Below are 23,795 nucleotides of genomic sequence, written 5' to 3'. Positions count from 1 at the left end.
AGAACTAACTTCTGACGGCGGGCTGAACGGTCACCAATCAGACGCGGGACTGTACTTTACGCCTTATTTGCATAAGGGCTTCTATATAAGACGGACAAGTGGCGCTCTGCTCGCGCTGTTCCTTCCTCCCGTCTTTCGCGAGCGCCTTCGCTGTTGTCCCCGCCATGCCCGAGCCCGCCAAGTCGGCCCCGGCCCCGAAGAAGGGCTCCAAGAAGGCGGTGACCAAGGCGCAGAAGAAGGACGGCAAGAAGCGCAAGCGCAGCCGCAAGGAGAGCTACTCGGTGTACGTGTACAAGGTGCTGAAGCAGGTGCACCCCGACACGGGCATCTCGTCCAAGGCCATGGGCATCATGAACTCGTTCGTCAACGACATCTTCGAGCGCATCGCGGGCGAGGCGTCCCGCCTGGCGCATTACAACAAGCGCTCGACCATCACGTCGCGGGAGATCCAGACGGCCGTGCGCCTGCTGCTGCCCGGGGAGCTGGCCAAGCACGCCGTGTCCGAGGGCACCAAGGCCGTCACCAAGTACACCAGCGCCAAGTGAACAGTGAGTTGGCGGCAAACTGAAAACTAACGGCTCTTTCAAGAGCCCCCATATTTCCAAAGAGAGCTGCTGCTTGTTTTTATTCCGTGCTGGGCTCCTGCAACTTTACAGTAATTGGTCTGCGAGGTACGGCAGTCACTAAACAATGTCAGGCTTTTCCTGTCGCGATCACTAAGCGACAAGAAACGCTACCAGGTCCTGGCAAAGCCCTGTAACACCTTTGCGCAAAGTAACCGCTCTGAGCTTGTCCCTGCCCCTTGGAACTATTTTCACAAGGGCCCTGCCACCGGCTCTGGTGACCGTTAGGATTAAGTAACTGGCAGAGAAAGCGAAGCTCGAAGCAAATCCAAATACAGCCCAGTTATCTGCCGAGAGCAAGGAGCTGGGCGCGGGCGCGGGGTCGCGCGGGCAGTTTGAATTTGCCGCCTTCCCCTCCGCGCCCTGATTGGCTGCCGGCGCCCGGGCCGCGGCCGCGGGTGTGGATGCGCGGAGGCCCCCGAGCCCCGCACGCAGCAGCCGCTGGAGGAGGCGTCCTCCCGAGTCCGGGCTGCTTTTCATTCTCCTCGTCTCTAGCGTTCTGTCCTTGTAGGAATGACGTTTGTACTTTTCCTCTTGGAATTTTCGTTGCGGAGAAAGGAATTTGGAGGATGTCATCTTCAGTGTGAGAAGTACCCATGCTTCATTTCTAGTTAGGGTGCCGCTTTCCCTTTGCCGTAGATCCAGATAATGGAAAACACAAGACGAGACAGGCCTGGGTTTGGGGCGGGGGGGGGGCGGTCAAATGAAGGCAAGAAGCTTGATGGCTATCCTAGACTCTCCTGAAACAAAAATCAGTAACTATTGTAAAGTTCCCTTTGTTGGCATTTTAAATCCTATGTTTGACATTGCCTGGAACCAGTGAGGAAGAACACACTCCGAGGCTGTTAGGTTGTGAATAAGAACCGTCACCCAACAATAGTATGTCTGCATTATAACTATTGCACATTCTGTATCTCTTAGCTTAAAAGCCACGATCTATAAAGCATTTGGAAGCTTCCACTATGGCTGGTTTGGGGTTTAGGTAATTTTAAATGGATTTAATTTAAATACATTATTTAGTTTATCTAAAACGGATCTAAATTTAATACAGTGGTAATGCCTTAAACAATATTTTGTTAAATCCAGTGTCAAACATACACTTCTTTGTTGATTCAAATCCTACTCATGTTTCAATGCCCACTTCAATCTTGCCTGCTCTCTGAAATTTCCTTCCGTTTTTGAGCTTCTTCTAACAGTTTGTCCAGCATTTGGGACTGCCTCCATATATATGGATATATGGATTTGAATTGCTACTAAATGGTTTGTTGTATGTTTCCATGTAGAGAATATACAGTCATGAAAGGAAAAACAAAGAAAAGAAAGTTCTTTCCTTCATCTCCACCCCACACTAATGATAAGTGAGTATCTGTAAATAAACAGAACATAGATAATTTTAGTCACTTCTGTCGTATGAGACCCCGACCCTCTCCATTAATCCAAATAGTCAGATGATAATTTCCAAGCTAAATACTTTTTTTGTTGTTTGTCTTATAGGATATAGAAATCAGAATAAAAAGCCGGAATTTGTGAGAAAAGGACAGGGATTGAGACAGAAGATAAGTCATAGGCAATAGTCCATTCCCAGATGAAAATCTGTAAAGACTGTTTTTGAAACTACGATGTTGAAAAGATCCCAGCTAATTCTCCTATTACTCAGAAAATTAAACTGCTTAAGCCGTAAACAAATCAGGTAAATAAATCAAATTTTCATCTTTGGGGTAATCTGCACCTTGATGGAGTCCCCTTGTAAATAAGGCAAGGTTTTGTTTTAATCCTTTCCTTGAAAAACAGTTATCACTTTAACCATTGCTAATCAGCTTCAGAAAAACTGGTTCAAAGCTAAACTAACACAGTATATCATTGCAAAAAATGTACATTGTGAAATATCATATCACAAAATAGATACTTGTTGCTCAAGTACTTAAGACTATTTGACAGGTCTTCCCCAGAAATCACAAACCAGAATGATGCCTAGAACATTGTGTTAGAACTAGCTGTTTGTATGAAGCCTTTTTTCCAGTTATATCAAATGATTATATTTCATTTTTCTACTGTGTACATATTTCTTTTTAAACTAATCTCCAACCGTTGTTGAAATCAAGGCACCCATTCCCTAGGGAATTAATAGAGCCCCACTAAGAAAATCTATGGAAAGATCAGTGGCCCTATATCTAGATACCATGCAGATATCTATTCTTCCATTATACCTTTGGTGTGTTAAAGTTAATTCCATTGTAATATAACTTTGGTTAATTTTATTTTCAAGTTTTGATAATATATGGTAAATATCCAATTAGTAATAACTATATTTACAAACTATCCATTGATATGAATGACTTATTCTAAGCTTTAATTTCGAAGTATCACTTTTCTTGGTATTGCCCCCAAATGTTAGATATGCAACTCTCTTTATAGAGTTTGCATTGCATGAAGACATATTTGCATTCTGCACATAAAGTAGAGCAGAATTTTTTAATTTTAATAATAAAAAAGGGATTCCTGAAGAACTTATTTTGCACATTATTAATATTTTTTCTCATCTTTATAAGTGAATCTGTTCTCATTTACTATGGAAAGTATACTATACACTTGACATTGGGAAACCCGATGAACATGTGGTTTGTGCTCTTGCACACCATCAGATCTACAAAACTATGATGTATACATCAGTATTTGATTGTCACATGGAAGCGATATATAACGAGGCCCAGCCCGAGCAAGGACTGAAGGAAGAAAATAATTGTTAGAGCAAGTAGCTCACACTCCAGTTATTTCTACTTCTGGAACATAGTTATGCTTTTTATTTTTATTAACATGAGTTTTCTATAAATTGTTGATTGAGAAAGACTGTCTAGGTTTGAAACTAGGCCGTGGCACTTAAAATTTGCATTTACACATTAAGACTATCTAGGTTTGAAACTAGGCCGTGGCACTTAAAATTTGCATTTACACATTAATTTCTCTAGCTTTTTTCCTCATTTAAAAAGGGGGATATAGTAGTGCTGATGAATTAACATTTTGCACATGCCTAGAACACTGCCTCGCATGCGGTAAGTATTCAACATACGGGATGTAATACCACCGCTGAAGCCAATCAGAAACAGTAATAACAACGTACCACTCAGGAGGATCCGTGAAAGACAAGAGGGAAGAGAGGAGGATTGCTGCCACTGGGAAGAATTGGGAGCATTGCATCTCATTGTTTACTTTTGCTGGAAAGAGAAATGATCTAAGATATCGATCTAAACTGACTCGTGTGTGGCTGATTTGCCTGGCGAGGCAAAGATGTGAAGGGGACAAAAGTGGAGGTTTGTTGACAAGTTTTGGGGAACAGTGAGATGGATGGACTCAGAATGGTCCCGGAGCATAAGAATAATGTTGGCCTCTGCCAATGCCAGCCATGAGGTCCATGCTTCCATGGAAGTTCTCAGTAATCAGGCAGACACCACCAACCGTGTGCATGTCAGTACCTTCTTACTGCCCAAGCAATTTGTAAGCCAGGTGGCCCACAGAAGAGGTTATACAAGAGCTCCTCAACATAGACTTAGCTCCAGAGAGCTGACCCGGATACTGACGCTGCCAAGCGGCCCAAATACTAGGACAAGTGTTCTTGGATCCATTTTGTCCTGGATGAGGCAGATACTGGACTTCATTGAGATAGACACTTATTCTAGATTTGGCGTGTTTCACTCTCAGGCCATTGCTAGCAAGCTTACCTACGAATTTACTGGATACTTTATACCTCCTATCTCACAACACGATTTTGACCCATTTCAGTACATCATAGAGAAAAGCTAAGGCAGCGCAAAGACGGCCACGGGGCTACCTAGTCTTCACGTGTAACCCAGCCTTCATGAGCCGCGGCCTTATCAGTTCCCGGGAGACTCCGTGAAAGCGGCATCTAGGAGTTTGGCAAGTTATTGGAGTCCTGTTCAGCTAGATACTGTGTAGGTACTGAATAGTGACAAAGAAGAGCCATACTTTCTGCCATTGCCAAACACATTGGTTAGAGAACAGAGAGGCGGAAATGGAGGGGTCCCTCTGCCACGGGGCTTGATCACTGACTCGAACAACCTTCACTTTCCATCCTTGCATCTCAGGGCTCACTCTGTTGAGTTTATTGGATTTTTGGTTTTTTGTTTTTAAAAGTTGTAGTATTCAAAGGAGGAATGCCTCTGCCAGTGGACACTGAGATGACTCTATTAAATGGTTCATTTTTAATGTAAAGTTAAAGCAATTTTAATTGGATTCACTAGCTGGCTTAAGAGATATGTGGTAAGTCTTGACTTGGGGGATTGAGACCTTTGGATTCCCCTGTTGCTCAGTCTTCTCTAAGTTTTTGTTTTCCTTCTTCCCTCTTGCACTTTCTCTTTTTAGGAGGATGGGCAGCAACTGGAACAGAGACTGTTTGAGTGTTCTTTAAAAGGCTGTCATAAAAAATACACAATGAAAGCCAGTCAACTTAGTCTCAGAAATCTTCAAATACAAGTTAAACTGCACTAATGTAAGTTACTATAAAATTGATAAATACACAAATAAAGTTTCAGTAATTCTTAAGAATTGGTCACTTGATGAAATTGTTTTTAGATAACTGAGTTGAGAAAAATTGGCCTGTTACCCATGTTTCCTCCTGTGATATTTCACATGTTTATGTATTTAACCTAATCACTGATTTTTCTTTCCTTCTCCCTTAGTATTTTATTTAGGCTGTCCTGATGCCACATGTGTAAGTCTATAAGTTACACAATATATAGATGGCCTAACGATAGAACCAGGAGAGCAGTGAATTCTGGATTACGAGCTATTTTCTATAACTAAAAAGATTTTGCATGCTCTTAAAACATGACTGAGACATGCGAAATGGGCAAATCATCATCATTATGGAGCAGCAATATGTGGAAAAGAGTGTATTTTGGTTTTTGGTCATCGTTTATTTCTCAGTTTACAAAAATTAATTGCATTTCTGTATAACAAACTTTTTCAGAAATTATTAAATATATATATAGAACCACATAATTGCTGCATTGTAGGGTTAAGAAGAAATCCAATGCTTTCAGACTCTTATTTAAAGGTATTAAGTGAAAAGATGTAGTATGTTCATAGATAAGAAATATTAAATAGCATAAAGATGTCAGTTCTTCTAAAATTGGTGTAATTATTTAAGGTACTTCCAGTCAAAATCCTTATGTTAGTTTTGGAATTTGGAAGTTAATTTTAACATTTATTTGAAAAGCAAAGTGATAAAAAAAAAATCCAAGAAACTCTCAATGCGAGGTACAACATGATTTAGTGATAAAAGACTTATATAATACTATGTGGTACTGCACAGAGATGGAAACATTTACCAACTGAATTAGATAGGAAGCCAAGGATCACATCTAATTTTTTGTTGAAATTTCAGAAAAGAGAGAGGTGAGATTTCAGGTTAGTGAGGAAAAGACAGGTGGCTCAAAAAAATTGATCGGGGCAACTGGTGATGGGGTGGTTGTGGGGGAAGACCCCTAAATGTAAATAGAACATCACTAAGGCCTTCCGAAAATAAAATAGGAAAATATGACTATAGAGAAGGACTTTTTAAACAAGAAACAAAGGCACCATGAAGAAGAGTGTTACATTATATATCTCATTAGAGAGGCATTTTCTCTTAAGCTATTTTGCAACATCAAGACTTCTGGGTTCTTTCTTCCTTAATGTGGGAAGGAGAAAATATTAGTAAATGTCAGTTGAAAGTGAAGAAGGGATTGAAAAGTCTGTTTCCCCTGAAATCTGACCTTGACCTCACCTGAGGTCAGATCTTTAGGTTCAAACCTTCTTTCTTTTCTCTTTCCTTCTGGTTCCTAATTCAGAATAATAAAATTGTTAAGATATCTTTCCTATTTTGTCTATAGATACAGAAAACAAGTTTGTTTGCTTATTGTGTAAAAAACTAAGGTTTTCAGAGGAAAAGTGTTTCAGTTATAATCTTAAAGATGCTAACTTTTATGTAAATGAAATATGAATGGAAACTATCAGTATGATACTACTTTTGTTTTTTAGAAAACTTCTCCCCGGCACTTTTCATAGAAAGGCTCTACAAACAATGACAATCCATGAACAATGAGAATTGCCATCACCCAGATTATCTTTTCTCAATCCTTTTCCAAAGAGCAAACTCGACTATTTGGAGATTTAGTTAAGTGATACGCATTGAAACAGATTTGGGAGACATAGCAATCAATGGAATCCTAATTCAGAAAAATCATTGTAAAAAAGTATTTGAGGCAACTGAGGGTTGTGGTTTTTGTTTGGTTTGGTTTTAAAGCACTAGATATTGGATGATGTTACGAACGATCACTTCTAAGTTTTTTTCGGTGCGAGATTCTTGTATTTTGTTTACCTGTATCTGTTGGGACGTTTGTGACAATGCTCGAGACAGAAGTGAGGAGCTTGTGTGCCCCGCCCGCCCCAGCAAGCGCGGACAGCGAACAGGTGCGGGCAGGATGCTGGTAATCCCCGCAGATTGGGGCTGTGCTCCCAGCCTCCCCTGCACACCCGCCCCCCCAAAGTTTTTTAGGGCAGGATGCTGGTAATCCCCGCAGATTGGGGCTGTGCTCCCAGCCTCCCCTGCACACCCGCCCCCCCAGTTTTTTAGGGCAGGATGCTGGTAATCCCCGCAGACTCGGGCTGTGCTCCCAGCCTCCCCTGCACAACACCCCCCCCAAAGTTTTTTAAGATGTCGGCCCAGTTAACGAATCTATTTCTCTTTTGGTCAACAAAGGGTGACACAGGGGAATCCAGACACGGAGAAATCACCGCGACTTAACCGAGGGAACAGGAAGAGGGGTGGGCCGGAGGGAAGGGCCCCCAGCCCAGGCTCCTCCTTCCAGCCCACCTGCGGGAGAGCGGCGCACGCTGTCGCCACCTGCTGGCCGTTTGGGACAATGCAGCTAAAACTTGGTTTTGTTGTGTGGTTTCTATTAGGCAGTCCCGTGCGAGGGCTTCATAATGGCACACATAAAGAACACAAGAAGCAAACACAAGAAACAATCCTGCTCCCAACATAGTCCTTCACCGCCCAGCTCCCCCATCAGTAACAGGGAGCCACATTTACTAGTTTTGTGTGTAGCGGTCTGGAACTTCTTCATGCAAACACAGAAACGTGGACTCCTCCCCACCCCCAACACACACACTTTAATTTAAATGGCCAATGGTGATGTTCTTCTCACGGTTCTACCCATTGCTTTTCTCATTACCTAGCTTGGAACCCTTTCCTTAATAACTAGAGCGGCTGAAAATTCTCGGCAGGTGCACCCTAGTAACCTAAGGAAGGTAACCCGAGGCCAAACCTGTTCCTACACTGGGAACCCCTAAAAGTGAGCCTGATGCTCATCTTTAAGAGGGCCGAAGCAGGTCAGGACAGCTGTGGTATGGGACCTCTGGGCTTTGTAAGTGGAGACACAGATCCTAACACCGAGCATCACCTTGTCAGTGGGGCCGTGGTTAATAGTCATCTTTATCATTGAGCGACCCCACCCTAATTTCCTATTCCTACTTTCTACTCTATTCGTCTTCATAATGTGTACCAAGATCTGACATGCTGCATGTTTTACCTATTCTTTGGCTTCTCGTCACCCTAACACCCTCCCCACTAGAATGTAAGTCCCTTGAGAGATGTATTTTTCTGTTTTAGTCTATTTTGGTCACTACTTGTATTTCCCAGCTTCTAGAACAGTGCCAAGCACAGGGTACATCTCTGAATAAATGAGTGAAGTCATATTCCTTGGATCCACTGTTGCCAAATGGGAGACCCTCAACGAATTTTCTTTACTTCCTTTGGTGGATGATACGGAAGATCAAAGACAACTCATCCCTTCCCAGCATTCTCCGAGCACTCCTGGTTGAGTTCCCAGTTTTCTCCCCCTGCAAAAACCTTTGGTTTTGTTAAAACTCGGATTTCCTCTCGTTCCTGATGTTTCTCATTAATGATTATTGGCACATGCATTATTTTTATATACCAAATAAGGCAATGAACACATTGTGTCACTTCCAGATATCCTGCCCTTCTCTGAGTCTCAGACTCAGGACCTTCCTTCATTAGGGAAGCCATGAAGCCTGCCAGTTTCAGGGGGTGAAGCTAACGGGAAATTATAAATCCCCTTCTCTGAGACTGCTGCCTTCTGGATTTCCATTTCTCCTGGAAGAGAAACCCTGGTGTCTAAGGACTTCTCCCCTAGAGCCCCCAGATGTCCATCCCACCCTGCACCTATGGTGACCACCGCTCAAGGGCGCTGCTGTCCAGCCTTTCCCTGCTCATCCAGCCGAGGGACCTCGTGGCCTTCTGGGTGGGCACGGTTAATGTGTGCCTTTGCCTGGTCTTTTTCCTTCTCTTTCACTTACCTCCAACTCCCTGCCTTCTGAAAGTTCCATCACTCTTTCACAGCCAGACTATGGAGTAGGCCATCTGGTCCGACGAATGAAGGCACACATGACTGCCAAACCCGTCTCCAGCCTCAACTTCTCCTTCCTTTAAATGTGCACTGGCAACTGTGTGACCTGAAACGTTCTTCAAAATACCACCAAAACCACCAAAACCACCGTGCAGGGATCATCGATCACTACCGCCATTCAGGGCTGTATGTCAGGGAACCAGAAAAAGGGAGTCACTCACCTTGTTTTATTTAATCCAATTTATTATTATTTTCACAAACATATACTATTATCCTCATTTTAGAGATGGAGCTGAGGCTTGGCCGGGGGTGGGAGGGTGTGGAGTATCTTCCTAAAGTCACGTGGCTGATACCTGGCAAAGTCAGTGTTGGCAGGCAACATGTGTTACCCCCACATCTGTGCTTTCTTCACCCCAGTCCATGTCCGTCCCCCTTCCTTCTCCACGAGTGCTCACCAGCTCATTGAACATATTTACATAGCTGTGGGTTTCTTCATGCACCAGAAAGATCCCCACCTCCAATGGCTTGCCAAATCTTCCAGATTTTGCTCCTGCAAGTTCTCTTTCTGTTCATTCATTCCTTCACCCAGTTGTGGTACACAGTACTGTGGAGGAAATGCCGTGTCACACAGAGCTCACCTCTGACTCCAGAGGCTGATAGAGGGCGCGTGGCCCAGCATCTGGGGCTCTTCCGTGTTGGGATGTGCTCTGGCTTCTCCACCCCTGGTGGCCCCTTTCTGATGGCCCACAGCTAAAGAAAGAGACTTCAAAGCTCAGTTTGACCACGTGTAGGAGTGCTGACAACACTGACTCCATTCTTGACTCCTCCCTCTTCGGGTTTGCAGGATGGCCTCTTTGGGGCCCGTGTTCCCAGCCCTTGGAGATTAATAGACATACTTTAGGAATGACTGCCAAGGGCCGGATGCGGCGGGTGGGGGGGCTTGCTGTGGCCTCCTGTGAATCTATTAGAGATAACATAGTCTTTCCCCTTCTTGACACACAGGTGGGGTCACAAGATCTAATTAAAGGTTAGCTGTCAATCAGGTGCAGGTGACCCCTTTGATCTCACTACAGTGCCCTTCTGCGAGGCCCCCCCCTTGCTCTATAAAATCTGGGGACTACTGTCTGGACTTTTTGGAGAATAGCCATGCAGCTGCCCTGTCTCATTTCCCAGCAGATTCTCCCTGTCAGTAAGTTACCCTGAGTAAAGCTCTGTGTAAACTGTATGGAGCCCCCTGTTTAGTTTTCCAGTCTCAGTGCACCTTCTCAGTTTGGGGCACACTTTACTGTCCCTCCCCCACCACCCAACAGGCACGTAACTCCTCCGCCCCAAGTTCTTCAGAAGATCTTCCGTCTTCTTGACCTGCATTTCAAACCATGACTCAACACCATCTACAATTTCCCAGCTCATTAAAAAAAAAGTCATTTCTACCATAAACGACTGTTTCATACTCAGTTACTAAATACGTTCTTTTCTCAGAGAGAAATTCCCATTCCCATGTCTGTGGCCTCTCTGCTCTGTTCTTGCTTCAGCCTTATCCTTCCATGCTCATTCTTGATTCCTTTGATCTGATAAAGCGTTTTTCTCTCCCCCCACCCAGCTCTTTCTTTAAACTTGTTTTGTGCTTTTGCTCTTTGGGGGGGGGAGTGTTGGGGGGGGAGGATGGCTCCTGTTTTGGACATTTCCCATCTCCTCAAGAGCTGTAACTATCACATTGTAACCTAGTACACATTCCAACACCTAACATGTGGACTTCAGAAATTGGTGATTTGTCTTGGGTGGAAAGAACTGGTTTTTTCCTTTGGAACAACGTTTTATAGGTGTCAAGATAGGAAATAAAAAAACAATTTGTATCTCTCATTTTCCCTAATTGACAGCCTCCTCTGTTCAGGCCTTTGCAATGTTTTGTACAAAGAGGTTTGCCTTGGTATGTTTCCTACTGGAAACAAAATGTGACTTCTCAATTAAAAATTCCAAAAGTGTACTGGCATGCTCTTAAATGTTGTCCATATGATGCATATCAGGGGCGCCTGGGTGGCTCAGTTGGTTAAGCGACTGCCTTCGGCTCAGGTCATGATCCTGGAGTCCTGGGATCGAGTCCCGCATCAGGCTCCCTGCTCGGCGGGGAGTCTGCTTCTCCCTCTGACCCTATCCCCTCTCATGCTCCCTCTATTTCATTGTCTCTCTCAAATAAATAAATAAAATCTTTAAAAAAAAATGATGCATATCAAATAAATTACTTTCTAAGACAATAGATTGTTGCTTTGCAATCCATTCTACTTATCTGGTAAGCAAAAGATATTGGATTCAAATCCTCACAGGATTTTGGTTTTGCATGTCTAGTACTTCTTGATACTTATTTCTTCCCACAAAACTTGGCCCTGGATTAAGCCTCATTTGCCTTATCTAGTCAGTTCCACACCTGACCTACAAGCACCTGGATAATTGAGAATAATATAATAGTGTATAATGGTGCAGGGCGCGTGGGAAGCTCAGTTAAGCGTCTGCCTTTGGCTCCGGTCATAATCCCAGAGTCCTGGGACTGAGCCCTGAGTTGGGTTCCCTGCTCAGCAAGGAGTCTGCTTCTCCCTTTCCCCTGCTTGTACTCTCTCTCTCTGTCAATAAATAAATAGAAAAATAGAATCTTTTTTTAAAAAATGGTGTATAATGGTGCAATAAATAATAACTGTTGAATAAGTGCCTATTTGCCAAGAACTGTTTCAGGCATCTGGGAAGCAAAAAGGAGTGAGACATTACCCTTGCTCTCATAGTCTAATAGAAGAGACCAAAGGTGCTTTTATACTTAATCCCAATAATCCCGCTGCCAGGAACAAAAGTGATGTGTTCAGGGCCTTCCTCAACTCCATAGTCCCCGGCTCCAGGAACCTAGGACTGTGATCCTATTTGTTCCCATTCTCAGTCCTTCAGACTCCCATGAACACAACCCAGGAAGAGGCAGAATGGCCTCCTCCACATAGGAGTAGGACCAGACCCTCCAAACTACTTCTGTAAACTCAAAAATCATCCTTGCCAGTTTCCTTCTATTCCATTCTGATAACAGGGCAGGTCAGTATAACATTGTGTTTGGGCTTTCCAGCATTATTTGATTCAAATACCATTTTGAAATATTTTTATTTATATGCTTGATTAAAAAGTTCATCCTTTGTAAAATATTAAGCTGAGGATTAACAAACCATAATATCTTTGAATTTATGTTTACATTAATTATGTTACAAAGTCAATACTTTAAAGTTTATAGATTTGAATTCTAAAATTTCTTTCTTGATTAAAAATAATATACGCATGCTAAAATATTTGATTGACTCCTAATGGCCTGGAAGTTATGGTAACATCTTATTAGGGCTAAAGTGTTAATTTGTACTTTAAGAATGCTTACAAGACAATTTCAGGAAATGCTAACAATTTAAAATTTAATGTCCCTGGTTACTTTTCAGTTGCTTTTAGTTTTTTGGGGTATTATAAGCTCTGTGAATATTTTTGTGTATGTCTTTTGGTGAACTTATGCATTCATTAATTTCAGGCATATAATTAGGAGTAGAATTGACAGTTTATAAGGTAGTCATAAACTTTTCATAAACACTGACAAATATTTTTCCAAAATAGAGAAACCAATTCAGTCTTCTCTCAGCAATGTAAAATGATTTTAATTGCTTCATATCTTTGCTTTATAACTTGTTAGGCTTGTTGATTTTTGTCCTTCTGAGAAGATGTGCAGGGATATTTCATTGTTTTAATTTGAATTTTCATTTCCCTTATGAATAATGATGTTGTATACCTTTTCATATGCTTCCTGTACCTTGCATGTCATTAAGTGGAGGAGATTATTCATATCTTTGAGTATTTTTTATTGGGTTATTTAACATTTATTTGTTGATTTTTAAGAGTCTTTTCCATATGGATATTTCCATACGGACATATCATTGACCCAACACAATTTATTAAGAAGACAACCCTTTGCCCATTACACTTTAGTGTTTGTCACAAATCAGGTGACTATATACGTGTGGGTATATTTTTAGTTCAATACCAATCACCCTTACTACCATAGCTTAAGATAAGGATTAATATTAATTTAATAGTCCCCCAAACTTGTTCTTCTTTTATGATTGTCTTTGCAATTTTCATAAGTATTAGATCCAAGGAGATATGTTTCCTAACTCAGGGGTTGGCAAAGAATGGTGTGTAGGCGAAATCTAGCCCATCAGCTGATTTGGGTAATAAAGTGTTACTGGAACAGGGCTATGGCAGTCACTTGTGCGTTATCTAGGACTACTTTCTCGCTACAACAGCAGAGCAGTGACAGAGACTCTAAGGCCTGCACAGCCTAAAATACTTACCATCTGGCATCTTAAAGAAGATGTTTGTAAACCCCTATCCTAACTCATTCTATAACAGGGTCATCACTTTGGTACTAACATCAGGCAAATACACTACAAACAAAGAAAACTCCTGACCAATATCCTTCACAAACACAGATGCAAAAATTCTAAACAAAATTTTAGACATTAAAATCTATTCATATATTTAAAAAAATAATACAGCATGATCAAACATTCCTGGTTTATCCCCAAAATGTAGGGTTGGTTTAACGTGAGAAAATCAATCAGTGTAGAACACTGCATTAACAAACTAAAAAAGAAAATTCATATGATCATCTCAATAGGTGCAGAAAAGCATTTGACAAAATCCAATATCCATTCCTGATAAAAACTCTCAGCAAACTAGGAACAGGATTTCCTCACCCTGATAAAAGGCATCTACAAAAAACTCAACTAACACCATTCTTAAAAGGGAATCACTGATTTCTCCCTAAGATTGTGAATAAGATAGCTATGTCTGCTCTCACTACTTCTATTGAATGTTGTGCTGGAAATTCTAGTTAGTGAAATCAGGCAAAAAAACAAAAAAAAAGAACAAGAGAGAGAAGGAGAAACTGAGAGAGAGACAGAGAGAAAGGAAGGAGGGAGGGAGAGGAAGAGGAAGAGAGGAAGAGTCACCCAAATTGAAAAGGAAGCACTTGTACTGGATTTACAAAGAGCTAGTAGTACCGATGAGTGAGGTCAGAAAAGTGACAGGATGCAAAGTTAATGTACAAAACACAACTGTACTTTTATATACTGAGAACAATCAGAAATTGAAATTTTTAAATTTATTCTATAATATGATAAAAAATATGAAATGCTTAGAGATAAATTTGACAAAAGATGTTAACTGCCTGTGCCCTGGAAAAGACAAAATATTCCCGAGAGAAGTTAAAGAGGCAACTCAATGTGAAGATATAGTTATTCAGAAGTCAGGAGACTCAGATTGTTAACATGTCAGTTATCCCCCAACTGATCTTTAAATTCAACAAACCCAATTAAAACCCAGAAGTTTTCTTTGTAAAAATTGACAATATGATTCTAAAATTCACATGGAAATGAAAAGGATCTAGGATAGCGAAAACAACTCAGAAAGAAGAACAACGATGGGTGGCTCTCAACTAGTGATTTCAAAGAATTATTACAGAAAGCCAAGCAACATGGTGTCACAAAACAGGCAAATAGGTCAATGGAACAGAATGGAGCGCAAGAATAAACTGACTCATATATGAACAACTGATTTTTGAGAGAGGCCCAAAGGCAAATTGGTGGAGAAAGGATATCCTTTTTATTTTTTTAATTTTTTTTAAAGATTTTATTTATTTATTTGACAGAGAGAGAGACAGCGAGAGAGGGAACACAAGCATGGGGAGTGGGAGAGGGAGAAGCAGGCTTCCTGCTGAGCAGGGAGCCCAATGCGGGGCTCGATCCCAGGACCCTGGGACCCGGAGACCATGACCGGAGCCGAAGGCAGACACCTAACGGCTGAGCCAGCCAGGCGCCCCAAGGATATCCTTTTTAATAAGTGGAAAAACTGAATATCCACAGGCGCAAAAAAAAAAAAAAGCCCATAATTTACAAAAACAACCTCAAAAAAAAAAAAATCACAGACTTAAATGTAAAATGAAAACCACAAAACTAGGAGAAAATGTAGGAGAAAGTTTTGTGACCTCGTGTTAGGCAGAGTTCTTAGCTGTGAAACCAGAGATACGATCCAAAAGGGAACAAATAAATTGGGCTTCTTCAACAAAAAAATTTGCTCTTCAAAAGACAAGAAAATCAAAAGTCAAGCCACAAACTGGGAGAAATCTTTGCAAATTCACTCATTTGATAAAGGACTGTATTTTTGGTATGCTCAACATTCAACACTGAGAGAATAAAGGGTCCAATTAAATAAATGGGCACAAGATACGAACAGACACTCCATAAGAAAGTATGTGATTGCCAAATAACTACAGGAAAAGATGTTGAGAATCATTAGCCATTAGGGAAATTCAAATTAAAACCATAACCAAAGACCACTACACACCTACTAGAAAAGCCGAAGTTAAAAAGACTAATCATGCAAAGTGTTGGAAAGGACATGAGGGAACTGGAACTCTTGTGGTAAACTTGTGCTGTCAATGGAAAATGGAAAATAATTTGACTGATTCTTAAAAAAGTTAATCATGTAATCTACGATATGATTCAGCTATTGCACTCTGAGTTTCTACTCAAAAGAAAATGAAATATATGATCATTGTCGACATGGAAAGATTTTTCCCTTCTTCCCTTGGTTCTTTGGCTGGTCTAACAATTAAACTGACATAAAACAGATTAACAGGAGAAAAACAAATTTAGTTTCATAGGTGCCGGAGCCCCATAAAAACATGACTCAGAGACGTGAGCAAAGCAGGCAGCTTCTATACTTTGGAGACAAAGAAACAATAAATTTCTGAAGAATTGACAAGACAAGCTGGGCTTGGGGTAGTAAATTAGTGAAGTAACAAGATTTGTCTATACGGCCTTGTTGGTCCTAAATTCCCAACTCTGGTGAGAAAGAGGTCTCCCACCCTCCCGGGACAGGGAGGGTACCTTTCACGTGGAAGATTTATTTCCTGCTTTCAGGGGGAAAAATGAGGGTCAGAGAGTTCTTCTTGTACCAGCTGTTTCTCAAGTGATTTTGTTCAAAATAATCAATATGCCAAAGTGGCATATCCCATGAGGGTCTATTCCATTCCCCTTCATCACACGAAGACTCATACACAAATGCTCACAGCAGTCCTCTTTGTATTCGCCAAAATCTGGATATTGTCTAAATGTCCATCAATACAAGATGGCTACAAGATGTGGTATATTCATGCAATAGAATTCTACTCAGCAGGGAAAAGGAATGAACAGCTGCTAGACAAATGTGTTGGTTTCCTATTGCCCTATTGCAGCATGATACATTACCACTGTTTAAAAGAAGAAAAAAAAAAGACAACAGGCGCCAAATCGAGTTGTTCTGCCAAATTGACTGGGCTCACTGAGGCAGACACTAAAACTAGGAATTAAACCTGCCAACGTTAAGAACTTAAACACCGAACAGGCTCAAACACTGTAGCCAGGACCCTAGTCTCTCTCATTTCCAAACTCCGTCTCTAGCTACAAGTTCCCAGTCTAGAGGGGGGGGTAGGGGTTGACTTGACGTGGGTGTGATGCTGATAATCTTAGCTACCCCCACCTTTTAGATGACTGACTTTCTCTTACACAGAGCAATGTAGTGAGCTACAGTTCCACACGTCATCTCAAGAGGCAGTGTATAAATTGCACCAGCCTCAAATATTTATCCTGCAGCTTCTCTCAAAATTCACCGGGCCCTTTAAGTTAGAACAATGATCCTTCCCCTCCTGGGCAAAAATAATGGAAGTTGCCTCTCCCTGTTAGGGATGGGGGACTCACGTCCAGCATCCAGGGGACCATGCTCATCACCAGCATCCTCGCCTGGATCTCAGCCACCAGCCTCCCCAAGATCACGCTGGTCCAGATCCTTTGAATTCGACTGATGTCAAGACGTTGAGGACAAGTGAAAAAGCCATGCTTGGTGCTCCCTCTCCAGATGCCCGAGACAAGCGAAGCAGAAGCTGTGTTTGCAGACTGTCAAATAGGGATTTTGAAGTAGTCCAGGTGAACAGGATATGTCAATCAATGCCTTTCTGAGTTTTTCTGGGAAAAAGAAGGATTTACCATTGTGGTAAGTGATAAGGACTGAGAATGTTCTTATTTCCAAATGATGCTGTAATACACACATAAAATGCATACATAACACTAGAGAGATATTTGAATTAATAAATTTAGAGAGGTTGCTAGATACAAAATGATGTACAAAAATCAATTTTATTTCTTTATATATTATGGTTACAGAGTGAAAGATGATATTTTAAAGAGGTTTTTTCTCCTCAGTTTAATCAGTGGAATCAGTTGTACGCCTATTAACACACCAGCATTTTCCTTCCTTGGCAATTGAGAAAAATAATGTAAATTGATGTGGAAATGAACAGGGTCCAGAAACCTCAAGATCAACACAAAATGCAAAAACCCGAAGGCATTGCACTAAAAGTATCATCCGTGATAGGAAGCCATCCTATTTAGAGCCACCTGGGACTGTTCCACAGAAAATAAATCAATGAAAAGCAAAATTTCAAAAAGGCAGAAACGTATATAGAACCCGAATGAAAGATAGAGTAGGCGCTGCAGAAAGTGGGGGAAGGACCGCCTTTTCAGGAAAGACTGCTGGGCTAATTGGACAAGAATAGAGAACAAATCTGAAAATGACCCCTCTATGTCACCTTAAAAATTTCAGTTCAAAATGCAGTGTATCTGGAATGGGAAATGAAAAACAGGGAACCTCACATAAGATAACCCCAGTGAAAACTAGAGGACTTCATGGAGGGAAGGACTTTTCTTTTTTTTTTTTTTTTTTTAAAGATTTTATTTATTTATTCATGAGAGACAGAGAGAGAGAGAGAGAGGCAGAGGGAGAAGCAGGCTCCCAAGGAGCAGAGAGCCTGATGTGGGACTCGATCCCAGGACCCTGGGATCATGACCTGAGCCGAAGGCAGACGCTTAACCATCTGAGCCACCCAGGCGCCCGGGAAGGACTTTTCTAGGGGAGAGAATGCCATCACCATGAAGCAGAAGACGGAAAATCGGCATATATTAAAATTATGTTAAAAAAAAATGAAACCACTGACAGTGGAAAATGAAAAACACAAAATGGCAAAGAGCTCATTTGCCAAAAAATAAAAAAACAAGCAAAACACTCCCTAACCAAATAAAGATAAAGAAGCCCATTAGGAAAAAAAAAAAATTGTCAAGACTTGAAAAGGCACTTTATAGAAGAGAATTTCTAAATGGACAAGGGGCCCAAACTCATTAGTGTATTCAAGTAAAAATCACAGTCTGATGACCCTGCACACCAACCCCACGAGCCACGCTAACCACGGGGAGCACACCACCCACAGCGACATGGGTGACATCATGTGACAGCGAGCATGTCAAGCGGAGGGGACTCTCCGTACCGAGGATGTGGGAAAATGGCAACATCCACACTGAAACCCTGTTCATCAGCGTGAACGAAAACTGAACACATGTCTGATCTCTAATTAAGCAGCTCGAATAACTGCAAGCTCACGGCCTCGGAACGACTGACGCGTTTACGCAGCAGCATTGCTGTAATTGCCCAAATTCGCAAAGGCCTCTTTGGGAACCTGTTAACTGGTATCTAGTAAAAACGCTTATACACACACACGAACACCATCATCAAGGAGGCAGGGCTCCGGGAGCAGACACTGTGTTCACATGTCACAGTGGGGCTCCTCAGAGTCCCCGAAACAGAGACAGGTCAGTGCTTTCTGGAGCTTAGCCACGGATGATGGGGAAGGAGACTCCACTGATTCCAACTCTTAAGGTTCTTGGATCCAGTTCCAAAGGGGGTGGCTCCTCCCTCCAACCAACACCAAGCAATTCTTGGACACCAGCAGGGTCCATTCAATTCTGATACTGTATATGGGGAACAGCATCAGACCCCACGGGGTTAGGGCTCAGTCCGATAAGACTGCCCCTCTAAGATGCCCGTTGGAAGTCCCAAGCTGTTACCTGTGCTTCTGATTGACTGGCTACAGATTGGAGTTTCCCAGGACCTCCTCCTCTCTTAATTTGCTAGAATGGCTCAGAGAACTCAGGGAAACAACATTACCAGTTTATTAAAGGAAGTGATAAAGGATATGAATCAATAGCCAGATGAAGAGATACATAGGGCAAGGCGTGGAGAAAGGGCAAGGAGCATCCATGTCACACCAAACACCCTGTGTCTCCACATGTTCACCAACCTAGAAGCTCTTTAAACCCAGTCCTTTTGGATTTTCATGGAGGTTTCATTGCACAGTCATGATTGACTAAGTCACTGGCCACTGGCTGATTCAACTTCCAGCCGCACTCCAATCCCCAGAGGTCTGGGGGCAGGACTCAAATTTCCAACCCTCTAATCACATGGTTGGTCCTCCTGGCAACCAGCCCTGCCCTAGGGTGGGGTCCAAAAGTCACCTTTATTAATAACAAGACAACAATTACATCTTTATGGCTCTGAAAGCATTTACAGGAACTGTGGATGAAGACCTAATATGTCTTATCATTATATTGCGGAGATACACACAGCCATGAGGGTGACACCATCAAGAAAGACTGAGTGTCCCATTACTATTTGGGATTCTTTCATTCCTTTGCAGATGGCTTAATGCCCATTTTGTAGCAGGATGGGAGTTCAGTGCTTAAACCAAAATTTAGGAGTTAAAAAAAAAGCTAACTGGAAGTTGCAAGCGAAGTATGATTGACAACATTGAGCAAAGGCAGGATATATATTCCATTAAAAAAAATGCTTTGGAAAGGAGCCAATTTTTTTTTATTGAATTAAGTAATACTTATCTCTACAGGCAATTATGCATTCTTCATATCCTCTTTGCTCACTATCTCACTGCCTCATAAGATTTTGAGCTCCATGAAATATAGCCCATATTTCTGTGACTTTCCGTTTTAGCCCATGTCAACAAATAACACTCAACATAACTTTAAATGGTTCTACAATGTGGCAGAGCCATTTATATTTTTAAGGAGAATCCCCTAGAGTGCTTTATTAATGTTTTCTCTAAAATATGCTCAGGGTTGAAGGGGTAGAAGAATTCGATTACCGAAGGAATGGTGTAAGACAATTTCTATACCTTCCAGACCATCTACTTACTGTGTTTATTTTTTTAAAACAAATGCCGCCAACGGTAAACACATATTCCTCATCATATTCCTCACTGAAGTGATTTCTAATACGGTATAGAAAGAATGCAGGAATTAAAACTCACTTCTTGCACTGAGAAGCTCTCTTCTGGCATCCAACTCTGAAGACTGTGAGCTACATGTAAAGGGCTCTAGTTCCATGCTGCCATTTTATTGGGGCAAGTGAGATCACACCTTTTACTCACATCTTGCCACACCCATCTCAACTACTATCTCCTTTGATTGGATTTTCCATTAAAAAGCCAATCAAAATAAGGCAAGAAATTCACCAGCCCATTAAGACTCCAGCTACACACACTAGTAAAGGATACAGAGTAATTTCAAATACTCACCGGTTCTTGGATTCAACAAAGCAAGGCAATGTTGGATTTTTAAATACGGGGTCTTGGAAGGCCTCTTAGACCTGATCCCTGAAGGAGGAGGAGGAACCAGCCTCAGGGAAAGGGACAGTTTAGAACAGTGGATAAGGTAGACACTAGATTTCAGACCGGACAGGTAAAAATTCTAAACCCCCAAGCCAATTTATCAGCTAGTGACCTTGGGAAAGTTTAAGTTCTTTGTGCCTTGGATTTATTAAATTTTAAGTGGAGATCATAATTGTATCAGATATTTTTTTAACGAGAATGTGACCCACATTTGATTAGGAAGTGCACATCTTAGCCCTCCACGTCTTATTTAATGCATGTGGGTGTGACTGTGTCTGCTCACACGTCTGTTTCTCACACTGTGTGTCCCTGTACTACTCTGTACCAGTCCAGGTCTGTGTGTTTTTCAGTAGTATTGTGTGTGGTTTAAGTTGTGTCTCAACAGCGAGAGTTTGTTTCCTGTGTTACGGTCCGTGCGGTCGCGGTCTGCATCACCTACCAGAATGGACTTCCTTAGGGTTGTGCTGGGTCACTGCCCTGTGCCCACGATGGCCCTGCCCAGAACCATGTACAGAGAGGACTTAGTAACGGTGCAGGAAATTAATACAGCAATGGATGAGATTTGCTGTTTTGTGCCTGTCTGTTGCTGTATGTCCCTGTCATTGTGCGTCTCGATCATCTTGTCAGTGACAACCTCTGAGGAGGACCTGATTAGATGAATGTCTGATGTGCACCTTGCTGTCACTGCGTAGCAGTGTCCGTGTTTTGTCCTTTTATGAACGTGTGGCTTTTCAGAATCAGTGCGTTTGGAAGTCATGAACCCTGGCTCTAGATTTGCCATCATGTGAGCCTCACAAACCCCACAAGGGGCGCTAGCTCCTGAATTTCTGGGTTTTGATCTTCAAGGACTATAGACAAGGACCGTTTCTGCTCTCTGAACTTGACAAGACCCCAGACCTAGACCCATGTACATATGTACCCAGACTCAGTACACAAAAATTCTATTCTGGAAGTAAATTTTTCATTTAATATTTCTTTAGAAGTCCATTACGTACCAGTCTCGATAGCACGGACACACTACAGAGTGGGACACAGCCCAGGCCCTTACAGAGAAAAGGAGACAGATATTATGGGAGACAGATATTAAACAAATGGCTGGGAACATTTAACTGTAATTCTTATATGTGCATAAAGAATTATAAGGGGCTCTGAGAACTTACCAGGAGGCATCTTAATCTTGGAGACCAGAAAAGGCCTCCCAGGGTGGTTGGCATTAGATCTTTGTAGCTAAGAACGGCAGAAGAACAAGAGCACACTGCAGGGTGTAAGCATACAACTAATCTTAATTGGTATATTTTCTGCTTGAAGAAAGAAATCTCTTGAGAAGTTCTCATCTTATCAGAAGATAGCACATTGAGAACAGATTACTGTGATTCTTCAGTGGTCTAATATGCTAGGAAGGGTTCTACACATTTCTGTATACATTTGATAGAAGCAGATTAACTGTACCCAAGTGAGTGGGGAATGGGCTTGTTGAAGAAATATCACCCCAAGGCAGGTGCACTTGGGCAGGTGTCTAATCAGCTGGGTCCATGACAAAGCACCACACGTGTTACAGAATGCAGAACCAAACTCAAAGTTGAGAAGCAAACAATCCATCCCTTTTCTCTATAGCCATTCTACAGAAGGTAAATCTGGAAATAGTCTTTGAAAAGATATAAATCAGTCAAAGCAAGAGGAGCAGTCCAGATTGCACAAACATCCTAAGAAATGGGTTAGGTAGGAATTCATAGGACACGGGTGAGAGAGATCAAAGCTTCACTCTGAGGAGTATTAAGAGCGTGGAGGGTCTCGAATGCTGACATAAGGAGTTGGGTGTTGATCGAAACGACAGTCAACTTGTGGCCATTTGATGTATTTTTCTCTATTTTATATATATATATATATATATATATATATATATATATGCATGCATATAATATTATATTTTTATACATATGTGTGTGCATTATATTAGTATCTATCACAACATGTCAGGATTTCTCAACTTTGATACTGATAACATTTTGTGCCAGAAAATTATTTGATGTTGGAGACAGTCCCATTGGCAGCATCCCTGGCCTTTACCCACTAGATGGTTCCTCTCTAGCTGTAACAACCAAAAATGTCTTTAGACATTGTTGAATGTCCCCCGATGGGGAAAAATAACCCGTGAGTGAGAACCACTGCTACAGACCCTTCATTCATGAAAGAGCAATGTTGGTGGGGCTGAAGAAGCCTCAGCCCTAGATTAAAAAAAAAAAAAACAGACAGAAGGGCCAGAGGTCGGTAACTCCTTAGGTTTGTTTTGTTCTGCTGAAGATCCAAGAAGTTTGCAATGAGCTTTGGGGAATGAGCATCTCACTGAGCAGGATGCTATGTGTTCCTATCAAGGAGCAATGGAAGTCCACTAATTAAAAGAGAAGGTTCATGTCATATACTTTTATATTGTCAATATTCAGTGAACTCATTAATATTTCCTAATCAATTTTATAATTGCAGTAAAGTGCATGCATCACAGGAAACTTTACCCAGTGAGCGGATGATTGAGTGGAGAGACTCCTCTATAATGGTGTCAACAGATGTATTCAAAGTAAAGCTTACATGTGTAAAGTAAAGGTGGATCCTTCATTGTAAATAGCAATAATCTTCCTTCATTGTAAATAGCAATAATCTTCCCTCCTCAGCACTCACCCACTTCATGGTGCCAGAAATTAACTAAGGGTTGACTCCTCTCCAGAATGTTCACAAGAGTGAACTTATTAAGAGTGCCTTTCAGTAGAATATTTCTTCTCTCAAATACAAATGTCCCATTTCAGTTTCAACTTCCCCCACCCCACTATTTCTTTCTCTAGAATTGTGTGCACTGGTTTGGTGGTGGAGTGTTTGGGTTAGGCCCCTCTCGGTACTGTTCGTATGGGAGAGCATACTCATTGCAGACTGAGCTTTCCCTGCGCTCTGATGGCCTCTACACATGCGTATCCTCAACCCCTGATGTGGGGTCAGCTTTTCCCAATATAACAGTTCTGATAGCGGGCCTGCTTCTCCTCAAATCGCATCCACACGATGAACTAATATCAGCCTTTCTACGACTAGTATATAAAAATAAATTGGATTTAAATGAATTAATAAACAATACAATTTCAAAAATAA

General features: G+C 41.7%; 1 protein-coding gene across 4 annotated transcripts; it reads left to right on the top strand.

Annotated features, from left to right (window-relative positions):
- Positions 1-134: 134 nt before the first annotated feature.
- LOC118548443 (histone H2B type 1-K) lies at positions 135-8,378 on the top strand. 4 transcript variants are annotated; one of them, XM_078055794.1, is made up of 6 exons: positions 135-1,213; positions 1,907-1,981; positions 2,118-2,313; positions 5,001-5,127; positions 6,660-7,091; positions 7,381-8,378. In XM_078055794.1, the coding sequence occupies exon 1, from the start codon at positions 165-167 to the stop codon at positions 543-545; it is 381 nt and encodes a 126-aa protein (XP_077911920.1). In that variant the 5' UTR covers positions 135-164; the 3' UTR covers positions 546-1,213; positions 1,907-1,981; positions 2,118-2,313; positions 5,001-5,127; positions 6,660-7,091; positions 7,381-8,378. The 4 variants fall into 4 exon arrangements, 1 of the variants encoding a protein (XP_077911920.1); XR_013441476.1 differs by having other exon boundaries at positions 548-1,213; positions 3,656-5,127; XR_013441477.1 differs by lacking the exon at positions 6,660-7,091 and having other exon boundaries at positions 548-1,213.
- Positions 8,379-23,795: the final 15,417 nt, after the last annotated feature.

The sequence above is a fragment of the Halichoerus grypus genome, chromosome 9 (genome assembly GCF_964656455.1).
Source record: "Halichoerus grypus chromosome 9, mHalGry1.hap1.1, whole genome shotgun sequence".
Classification (NCBI taxonomy): domain Eukaryota; kingdom Metazoa; phylum Chordata; class Mammalia; order Carnivora; family Phocidae; genus Halichoerus; species Halichoerus grypus.
Note: the sequence above shows the minus strand (reverse complement) of the source record. Positions and strands in the feature narration are given on the sequence as shown.